The sequence below is a fragment of the Cuculus canorus genome, chromosome 28 (genome assembly GCF_017976375.1).
Source record: "Cuculus canorus isolate bCucCan1 chromosome 28, bCucCan1.pri, whole genome shotgun sequence".
NCBI classification, from domain to species: Eukaryota; Metazoa; Chordata; class Aves; order Cuculiformes; family Cuculidae; genus Cuculus; species Cuculus canorus.
In genome coordinates, this window is record NC_071428.1 from 39527 (window position 1) to 50519 (window position 10993).

The following is a 10993-nucleotide window of genomic DNA, read 5'->3' on the forward strand; positions in this document are numbered from 1 at the left end:
CCGACCCACTTATGGAGGGACAGGAACGAGCAAAATCCTTCCGGGGTGGGTTGGCCGAGGAGGGCAGGGGCGCTGCTGAAAAAGCAGAGTGTGAAAAAGTTGGGGCGAGAGAAGGAAAAGGGGTGTAGAGGAGACCGGAATGGGGGGCGGAGAGCGAGTGAGGGGCGGAGAGCCAATCAGAGCGTTCATCTGAAAACATGCCTTTATAAGGCAAACAACTCACCGAGTAGAAGGCGGGGCGAGCCGAGATGGGGGAAGGGCCCGCCCACAAGGGAAGTGGGCGGGGCCGGAGCCCAACAAAAAGATAGTGTAGTCCGGAAGTAACGAGTCAGTCGAGTTCCGACTGTGGGTGAGGTACCAGCTGGGATGAGTGGCTTGTAACGGATTCAAACTCGGAGGAGGAGGAAACGAAGGTGGATAATATCAAAAGCCAAAATATCACCATCCAAAATAAACAGCGACCGCGAGAAGGAAAGGTTCCTCTCACGGATTGGAGAAAAATAAAGATTGTGTGTGCCGATTGGGCTCCATCGGCCACGCTAGCGTTCCGGGTCCGGGTGACAGACAGGGGACAAAAAGTCCATTCCCCAATAAACTCTAAAGATATACAAGTGGTTGTTAAAGCAATTGTGGACAAAGGATATAATTCGGCCGTGGTCTTCACCCTTACAGATAGTGGTTTTGGGGGAGACGGCATGCTCCTGTTTGACATAAAACAAACTTGTAGATTGATCTTTGGTGGGGCAGGGATGATTGTTTTCAAACAAGAATGGGAGGACAATTGCGCGAGGCAACTAGCCCAAGTAACCGGGGCGGATCACCCGTTACACGGCTCTAGCCTGCAGTGGCTGATGGGTACAGACCCAACAATGATCACCCCCCAGGCACAAGCCCAGGGCCTGCGGGCCCATGAAGTTACGACAACTACTCGGGCGGCCAGAGAAGCTATCCGTACGGCCTCTAGAGTTATTACCAAACCATCGCCATGGTCCACCATAAAGCAAAATGAAAGTGAAAGCTTCACGCAATTTGTAGACCGCCTCCAGGCAGCGGTTGATTCCTCGAGCCTGCCTGCAGAAGCAAAAGGCCCGGTCGTGGCAGAATGCCTGCGCCAGCAGTGTAATTCGGCAACCAAAGAAATCTTACGATCACTGCCAGGGGGATCAAGCATTGCGGACATGATTTAGCATGTCACGAAAGAAGAACATCTAGCCCCAATTCAGGCGGCTGTCTGCGCCGCAATAGCGAATGTAATGGCAGGTTTAAGTGTGGCCAGGCAGGCCACGTTATAGCAAACTGCCCTCACTCGGGTAATCTGCCAATAGCGCTCCCCCCGCGTCAAAACCGACCCAAAGGACCGTGTTGGATTTGTAAAAAGATAGGGCATGTTGCTAAAGAATGTAGATACAACACCCAGGGAAACGAGAGGGGGAGAGGGCACCCGGGCCGCACACAGCCCTCTCCCACCTGGAGCACGGGGCGGCCCAACTATGCCAGCCCTGGACGGGGACGGGTGCTCTCGAAACCGCTGCTCTCTCAAGAAGCGACCACCTTTATAACTCAATCGGTAGTCCCACCGAATCTGTCCCTACCTTGGGGACAGCAGGGACCACCCCATGGGGGCGAGACCCCAGGGTGGCCCTTGCAGTAAAGTGTGACAATCTGCCTCTGGTGTGGGGAATCTGTTGTCTTTATAATACTTTAGACAGCACCACTATTAGTGTCTCCTTTTTGATCGATACCGGAGCAGATGTTACAGTTGTCCCTGAGAAGGATTGGCCCCCGAATTGGAAATTAGAGGACTTGCAGCCATGTAAATTTAGAGATTCGAAGCCCAAAACATGTAGGCTGGGTTGTGGGGAAAACGTGGTCAGTATTCATTCATAATAGTTTCACCGACCCAGGAAAGTTGATACAAATTTTTAGAATCCCGATACAAGCGTCTTGAGCCATTGGGCCTAACCCGGTTCTTAACCCACAGACACCCAAGCCTTTATTACATGACATTACAGATAGTGCTGAGGATGCAGTCCCCCATAATACCAAAAATAATACCAGCGATAAGGCCCCCAATGACATCAAGACTCTGGGCACTATCGAAATCAAAATGCCCCCCCTATGGAAACTTTTGAACATGACGTATCAGATATTGAACTCCACAAGTCCGAATATAACAGCGCACTGCTGGCTTTGCTATGATGTAAAACCTCCCTTTTATGAAGCAATAGGAATACCCTCAGAGACAAGACAAATGAATGGGTCTAGTCCTGCACAGTGGCTGTGGAACACTGAAAAAGGGGAAAACCCAGGAATAACAATGCAATTTGTGTCAGGACAGGGTAGATGTGTCGGCAAAGTACCCCGTGAGAAAAGGCATTTATACAAAAACGAGAATTCACTAGAAAACATACCAAAAGCCGACTGGCTGACTCCCGCCAAAAATACCAAATGGATATGTTCAAAAACTGGAGTTACTCCATGTATATCTCTCAAGGTGTTTAGTGACAACAATGAATATTGTATACAAGTGATGATTATCCCAAGAGTCATATATCATCCTGAAGAATTCGTATATGATCATCAAACCCCATTAACTTCTCATCGGATACAGAAGCGAGAACCATTTACTGCCTTAACCATAGGTACCCAAATGGCTTTAGGAGCCGTAGGGGCGGGGACAGGGATAGCCTCTTTAGTCGAGCAGAACCAGAAGTTTAATTCCCTTCGAGCAGCAGTAGATGAAGACTTAGTTCGAATCGAACAATCGATCAGTGCCTTAGAAAAATCGTTGAGATCATTATCTGAAGTAGTTTTGCAAAATCGTAGAGGATTAGATCTTATGTTCCTTCACCAAAGCAGAGTTTGTGCTGCATTAGGAGAATAATGATGTGTATATGCAGATCACACTGAAGTTGTTAGAGATACCATGGCCAAACTTAGAGAAGGTCTGGAAAAAAGGAAAAAGGAAAGAGGAGCCAAACAAGGATGGTACGAATCATGGTTTAACCAGTCACTGTGGTTAACCACCCTGATATCTACCTTGATAGGGCCAATCGCAATGATCCTGGTGGTATTAATCTTCGGACCCTGTATATTAAACAGATTTGTATCGTTTGTCAAGAGCCGGATAGAGAAAGTTAACAAGATGCTAGTGGAACACCGACAACTGCTTTAAAAATGTTTTCATTCAGTGCTACCCCCGGTTATTCTTAGTTACCCCATGTTGCACCCTGTTATCACCAGTCACCCTCTCCCAATCTCCACTAGTTCACTGTGCCTTACGTTTTTTTTACTTGAGATTTTGATATATTTCCTTTTTAAGCTTTTTATATTTTAGCCTGTTTTTTTAAGCATAGGGAGGGGGAAATGTGGGTAGCTAGGGCCTGGCGGTCGGAAGATATCACGCTGTAACGGAAAGATAAGACTCCTGTCCGAATGGCCAATAGTATTTAGCTGAGTTTAGCCCAAGATGACCAATAGTTTTTAGGTTATAATGTAAGCAGATGGAAATGATGTTGTAAACCCAAGACTATATAATGCCGTGTTACGAGCTAATAAATGCAATTTGCCATTGGTGCCCGTGAGCTGATGGCCCGAGCGGCCTGGGGTTGGCCGTTGTGTTGTTCCTGAGATTGGCCGCCACGCTCATGAGCGGCAACAGGCTTGTAGTGATAGGACTGGGGCAACAGCTATAAACTGGAGAGAGACAGATTTAGATTAGACATAAGGTGCAACTTCTTCATGATGAATGTGGTGAGGCCCTGGATCAGGTTGCCCAGGGAAGTTGTGGCTGCCCCATCCCTGGACGGGGTCTTGGGCAGCCTGATCTAGTGGCTGCCCATCGCGGGGGGCGGGGGGGGGGGTGTTTGAACTGGATGATCTTTAATGTCCCTTCCAATGCAAACTATTCTATGATTCATGTTTACATGCTCCTAGGATTCTGCGATTGGGGGGAGGATTTGGGTTGGGACTAGGGGCTTGCTCAGGGTGAGTGCTAATATGAGGGTTTAGTTTTGCTTTAGGTAGTCAGGGTTTGCTTTTGCATTGCTTGTTAATCCTTCTCATTCCTTCACTTATTAATCCGTCTCTGTCTTGCCTGCTCTCAGTTTTCGAGTGGAGCTGCACGGTGGAGGAAAACTCGTGACCAACGGCCAGCCCGTGGCATTTCCTGCTTTGCTCTCAGCTCCTAACTTTCGTTTTCTCTGCCTGGGTCACGCTGTTTCCTGGCATAGGAGGAGAAAGGCACAGCATAAAAATCCAGGCTAGACCCAGGCTGCAGCAGAGCTGTGTCAGCCCCCAGCAGGTGAGGAAGACGAGGGTGAGTCCCTTCCCCTGATCCCCCCCCCAATGCAAGCAGCTCTGGACGTGGGCTGTGGGGGCTCCTGCTGACCCCAGTGGGTGACAGGAACCCCAGTGCGTGACAGGGAGCCCAGCAGGTGGGAAGAGGAAGAGCTCTGCATCTCTGCTGTGGCCCAGGGATGGAGCAGGGGGGATGGGGGGCTGGGAGCCTGTGTTCAACACCCCCCAAAGGCTTGGTGTGCAAGTTAGCACTCGCCTGAGCTCAGCCCCTCTGCCCTGAGCTTTCCTCCCCTCCCTGCTGTGCTGGGAACGCCTGGGACCCCGAGGCAGCTTCTTGTCCCCCCATGGCCATCCCTTTGATGTTCCTGGAGGAGAGCAGGGCTCGTGTGCTCCTCCAAGAGGATTCCAATCCCAGAAGTGGGCAACGCCTGTGGAGCCTGTGCCTGGGTGTCCAGGAGGCTGCAGTGAGGCAGGTTCTGGGTGCAGGCATGAACTGGGGCACTGGTCTGCCTCTCCGTCTGTGGGGTTTGCTGGTGCCTGGCTGGGCTGGGGCTTGGTGGGGTTTAAGTGCAGCCGGCAACTCCTCACCTGCGGGCTCACTGCCTGCCCGCAGTGGGATGTGGAGAAATTCGGAGAGGCAAAGTGAGAAAGCTTGTGGTTGGAGGCCAAGAGAGTTTAATAGTTAATGCCACAGCTGTGCAAACAAGCAAAGTTCTAGGGTTCAGTTGGGGTCAGCTGTCCCGGCTGCGTTCCCTCTCAGCTTCTTGTGCCCCTGCGCTGGTTTGGGCTGGGACAGAGTTCCTTTTCTTCAGGGCAGTTGGAATGGGGCTATGGTTTTGGTTTGTGCTGAGGGCAGGGTTGGTGACTTAGGGGCATGTTTGTTATTGCTTGTCATGGTTCAGCTGCATCCAGCTTTATGAGAGGTCAAACGTGAGCAGTTCACCTTCCAATTTCCCCTGCCACCCTGCTCCAGAAAGAGGAAAGATGGGTGAGGGAAGGGGAATTGTGGGTTGGAAATGAAAACTAAACCAGCTTTGATGAAGCAATAATAATTATAATGAAAATGCTACTAATGAAAAAGAACAAACTATGTGCAAATGCACAAAATCGACCCACCTACTGGAGTGACTGGCACCACTGATGGGTGGGAGTGAGGAGGAAGGAAAGGAGGGGTTACTGTGTGGGGAAAGTCCCAGACTGGACTCAGCAGCTGCAGGAGCTGCACTCAGGAACTGGATTCAGGAACGCAGGAATGCACAGATATTTTTGTTATCACTTGTCACGGTTGAGTCCCACCCAGCTTAATTGTAAGCCAAAGAGGAGCATCAGGATCCCAATTCCCCCCTCGCCATCCCTCGCTCCTGGAAAGGGATCAGGGGCAAAAGAGTTCTCCCTGGGCACCGGCCATCAAAGCAGAGAGCCTGAGCCTCGTCATCCCCCTTGTTATCCCAAGCGTGATGTCTATGGGGTGGAAGCCTCTGTTGGTCATTTTGGGGTCCCCTCTACTGTCTGCCTCTCCCTGTATGTGCCCCCCTTTTTTCTCCTCTTTCCCTCACAACTATACCAGCTCCAGGATGGCCTTGGTCTCCCCAGGGACCGATGTCAGCAATGACCTTTCTGCATCCCAGTGCCCATTACTTTAGAGATAACCGTAAATGCTCAGTGTAAATGCTCACTTCCAGAGATAGACACTGCCTGCAAACATAGTTAACTACCAGAAAACACAGTGACTTCAACCAGATGTAGCTGTGACACTAGAAAATCCCTTCTGCTTTAGCTCAAACCAGAACATCGCTGACCTGCATCTGCACAGCGCAAAGGCCTTTCCTGCTCCTCGCAGCACCCCGCCAGCGAGCAGGTATCTCTCCCTTTCTTATTTTCCTTCTCATTCCAAATCATTCTTCTATTGTATTTCAGTTATTAAGCCTGCTGATGCCTGTCCCTGTCCGGGCTATGGGTTGCCCCCTCACGAAGCAGCCCCTCTGCCCGTCTCCTTCACAGGTCCCGTGTGCCGTCAGCAATGGCCTCTGCAATCCAGATGCCGGCACCTGTCTGCCTCATTGAGAACAGCCCAAGGAAGGGGCTGGTGGTCCAGCAGGAGGCCCTGCAGGTGCTGTCAGAGATCTCCCAGCCGGTGGTGGTGGTGGGCATCGCTGGGCTGTACCGCACCGGCAAGTCCTACCTCATGAACAGGCTGGCTGGGCAGAGGAAAGGTGAGGGAGATCCCAGCCCTGGATGGCCAAGCTTACTGGGTTTTCCTGCTTGGGGTTTAACGCTGGTGAGACCTTTGTGTCCTCCCACAGGTTTCTCCATGGGCTCTAGTGTGCAGGCCCACACCAAAGGGATCTGGATGTGGTGTGTCCCTCACCCCTGCCGGCCTGGACACACTCTGGTGCTGCTGGACAGTGAAGGTCTGGGCGACGTGAAGAAGGTGCGGAAGAAGCAGCAGCTCCCTTTGTGCATCCCAGCACTTTGTGGAAGGTCTTGAGGGCGCAGCCTTGGTGGCCTGAGTCAAGGTGTTCCCACCAGCTGCGGTATCCTTCAGCTGGGAAGAGCCAGAGGCCATGCGGAAGGAGGCTGGGGTAGAGAAGTTGTCAAATTCCTCTGCTTTTCTGGAGAAGAGCAGCAGGACAGGCATGAAGAGCTCCAGGAACACTGTGTAGGGGATTGTGGGACCCTGGGAGCACAGAGCTTAGGATGATCCCAGCTACAGAAAGTCATGGTGATGTCATGGCGGGGTCTGTCCAAAAACTGGCCTGGCTGTGGCCTGTGGGTTAGGGGCATTGTGGGTCTGGGTTGTGGGGCTTTGCTCCTCCTTAGGGAGTCTTGTTGCTGAGAGCCAGGCGTTGTTGTTCCAGGGCGACACCAAGAATGACACGTGGATCTTTGTGCTGACCGTCCTGCTCTCCAGCACCCTGATCTACAACAGCAAAGGCTCCATTGACCAGCAGGCCCTGGAGCAGCTGTAGTATCCTTGGTGGGAGTGCGGCACCAGGGATGCCCTCCTCTCCCTAGGTGGTGGGCAAGGGGTTGACAGATTGCAGTTCCTCAAAGAACCTTCTGCTGGTGCCCAGGAATGTGCTTTGAGTCCTTAGGGGTGCCATGTTGAGGACCTTATGGCTGGGGGTGGTTGCAGGATGGCGATGCCCGTGCGTTCAGGGCTGAGATCTCTGTTTCCTTAGCCAGCTCCCAGCTATGTGATGAGGCTGACTGAGCGTATCAAGGTGAAAGCAGCACCCGAGGAGAGTGAAGATGGCCTGGAGGAGGCAGGACAATTAGTCCCCTTCTTCCCGACTTTTGTCTGGGCTGTGCGGGATTTCACCCTGCAGCTGGAGAAGGACGGGAAGGAGATCTCTGAGGATGAATACTTGGAGGATGCGCTGGAGTTAGAGCCTGGTAAGGGAATGGTGGTGTGCTGCTGGAGATGTCCACTTGTGACAAAGCAGCACTTCAGGGTCAGTCAACGACAGCACAATGCCGGTGAACTCCCTCTGTGTCCTCTCACTGTGCAGGTGACAGCCCGGAGACACAACGCTGCAACCAGCCCCGGGAATGCATCCTCCGGTCCTTTCCGCATCGCAAGTGCTTTATTTTTGACCAGCCAGCCAGCAGGAGTGAGCTGGTGCGCTTGGAGGAACTTCAGGATGATGAGCTGAATCAAGACTTCCAGCAACAGGTGGAGAAATTCTGCAGGCACATCTGGGAAAAGTCTCCACCTAAGAGCATCCCTCATGGGCGCATCCTGACAGGGAACCGTGAGTGCTGGTGTGCAGAGGCTTGGATGGGCGGGGGCTCCAGGCTGTCTCTGGGGAAGGATGAACTGCAGGGTCAAAGGATGCAGGTGGGTAGAGGGAGAGCTTTTCTGCTGGTGCCGTCCCTGCCTGTTGACCTGGAGCTTCTGGAAGTTGCAGGCAGGGTGGGAAACAATTGGGAAAAGAAGCTGATGAAGACTCTGTCAGGGAGGCAGCAGGGATGTGGCAGGAGCCAGGGCGAAATGGGAGCTGGCATTGTGTTGAGGCTGCAGCTGTCTCATGGTTGGTCTTCTTTGGCAGTGCTGGGGAAGCTGGCAGAGACCTACGTGGAGGCCATCGAGAGCGGATCAGTGCCGTGCCTGGAGAGTGCAGTGCTGGCCCTGGCAGAGATGGAGAATGCAGCGGCGGTGAAAGAGGCTGTGACATTGTACCAGAATCTGATGAAGCAGCGGGCAAAGCTGCCGACAGAGACTGTTGAGGAATTGCTGGAGTTGCACAGGCAGTGTGATCAGGAGGCTCTGGAGCTGTTCCACAAACGGGCATTTGAGGAGGGCATGTGCCATTTCCAGGCAGAGCTCACGGTAGGTGGTCCCCAGCCCAGCCAGAATTCCCCAGGGACACCACCACTGTGCCCTCAGGCCTGGGAAAATAGCATGGTCCTAGGGAACTGGGATCTCCCTGTCTCCTGCCAGAGGACAAGGCTGTGCCCTCTCCAGAGGAGACTCCATCCCAGCGCCTGCTCTCCCACGCTACGGACGGGTGGTCGTCCCTGCTGCACCAGCCACTTCTCCCTCTGTTCCAAAGCTGTGCTGCAATGGGGGTGAATCTCAGCCCTGCCCTGTCCCGTGCTGCAGCCCAGACGTACCTCTGGTCCGGCTGGAAGCCTGGAACCTTCCCCACTGCCCTTGTCGTGCTGACTCTCTTGCCTCTGGTTGTTGTGAAGCCCAGGGTTCCTGGCACGCTCTCTGCTCATGTGCACCTTGGCCCAGAGGGGTCTGTGGGCACAGAATGGCCGCCCCATTGTCACCTCCCAGTTGATTACGCCACAGCCTGGAGATCCCTGTCTCCATGTCAGCCTGGCTTGGTTTCTGGCTGGTGTGAGAGCGGTGGCTTCAGCTCAGCCTGGGCTGACACCTTCCCTCTGCATCTCTCTGAGTAGCGCCAGGTGGAGGAAGTCAAGGAGAAGTTCTGCAGAGGCAATGAGGAGGCATCCCGTGCCAAGTGCGAGGATGCTCTCAGGGAGCTCTTCCAAGACATGAAGAGATGCCTCAGTGATGGTGTCTACAGTGTTGCAGGAGGGTCAGAGCTGTTCCAAAGAGACCTGCAGGTACTGGTGAAGAACTACCAGGAAGTGCCTGGCAAGGGAGTGAAGGTAGGAAGAAGTGCAACTCCCCTTTGAGTGGAGATGCTGCACGTCCCATCCCCTTCCTCCAGGAAACCATTTCGCCTGAGCTGCTGATTTTTCTCTTCTCTTCTACCTCTGGTCCTACAGGCTGCTGCTGTCTTGGAGAAGTTCTTCAAGGAGATCAAGTCTCTGGCCGATGTTATCCTCATCGTAGACCAGTCCCTGAAAGAGAAGGAAGAGGAGCTGAAACGTAATTTCTGGGCTGGGGGAATGGTGGAGGGGGGAAACAGGACTCCTTGGGAGCTTGAGGTCTCAGTTCCTGCTTTGCTTCTATTTCTCCATCTCCAGGTCAGAAGGAGGATCATGAGAGAGCTGAGCAGGAATGGAAGAAGAAGATGAAGATTCACATTGCTGTATCAATAGGGATCAGCGTTCTATCTATCGCAGTTCCCCCTGTGAGAGCACTGAAGTTTTTTAGATTACCTCTCTAATCACAGAGTGCGTAGGGTCCCCAGGTACAATCGCACTGAATTTTGAAAGCCTTTCTTGCAAGACGCTTGCTGTGAAGTGTGGAAGTGACCTCCACTTTCATGTGTACTGCACTGTCTCATGCTTTCTTGCACGCCTCCTCCAGAAAATTGTTCATACCCACCTTGTTTAGCTGCCGGTGACCAGGGCCTGCCCAACATCAAGAACTTCTCTCTTCTCACCCTGCAGCAAGACAGCTGGGGGTGGGCAAGATGTTGGGAGGGGACGCAGCTGGGGCAGGTGACCCCAGCTGACCAAAGGGATGTCCCAGACCATAGGACACTGTACTCAAGGAATGGAAGCTAGGGAAACAGGGAGGAAGGGAGGATGTTTGGAGTTGTGGCATTTGCTTTTCCAAGCCACCGTTACATGTGGTGGAGCCTTGCTTCCCTGGGGGTGGCTGAACATCTGCCAGCCCAGAGGAAGTAGTGAAAGAATCCCTTCTTTGGCTTTGTTTGCACACGCGGCTTTTGGTTTACCTATTAAAATGTCCCTATCTTGAGCCATGAGTTGTCTTGCTTTTGCCCTTCCCATGCTCTCCATCCCCAGGTGGTGTGGGGCTCATCTGCCCACCGGGATCAGCCCATCCCACTCATGTGTCCGTGGGGTTTCCCTCTTCCCTGCAGGGATTCAGCTGCATCATGAGAAGAAGCGGGGGCACCAACCGTTCCTGTGACGTGTGGGTGCAGAGGGTTTTGAGTCCTTTATGGAGAGAGGGACTGGTCCGTCCCAAGGGAGTCCCTGCAGTGGCCCAGCCCCCGGGAATGCCTTTCCTGCTGTGTGGGTGCTCCATCCCTGATGGGTGGTCTGTACGGGACAGAGAGAGGTCTCCAGAACACAACCCTGCTCCTCTGCAAGGTCCTGGGGAACCTCCTGAGCACAAAGCCCGGGCTCTCTTCCTCTCCACGCTGTTGTGCTGATGGTGTTTTCCCTCCTGAGCCCCCACACCTGGAGACTCCGTGTTCCCCCTTGCAAGACTCCAGTCCTGGGATCCCTCGCCCCATGCCTCTGTGATCCCAACAAGACCGAAGCCCTGTGACTGCCCACACACCTGAACTCCTCATCTTTA

The 10993-nt window shown here is 53.1% G+C and overlaps 1 protein-coding gene across 3 annotated transcripts; it reads left to right on the forward strand.

Annotated features, from left to right (window-relative positions):
- The first annotated feature begins 4147 nt into the window (after positions 1–4147).
- Positions 4148–10426, forward strand: LOC128849370 (guanylate-binding protein 1-like). Of its 3 annotated transcripts, none has more exons than XM_054050995.1 (11): positions 4148–4303; positions 6077–6157; positions 6301–6512; positions 6603–6730; positions 7158–7267; positions 7493–7695; positions 7812–8054; positions 8352–8632; positions 9211–9423; positions 9544–9646; positions 9745–10426. In XM_054050995.1, exons 3-11 carry the CDS (start codon positions 6320–6322, stop codon positions 9885–9887), a joined length of 1617 nt encoding a protein of 538 aa, XP_053906970.1. In that variant the 5' UTR covers positions 4148–4303; positions 6077–6157; positions 6301–6319; the 3' UTR covers positions 9888–10426. The 3 variants fall into 3 exon arrangements, with proteins under 3 accessions (XP_053906970.1, XP_053906971.1, XP_053906972.1); XM_054050996.1 differs by having other exon boundaries at positions 4167–4318; XM_054050997.1 differs by lacking the exon at positions 4148–4303 and having other exon boundaries at positions 6053–6157.
- Positions 10427–10993: the final 567 nt, after the last annotated feature.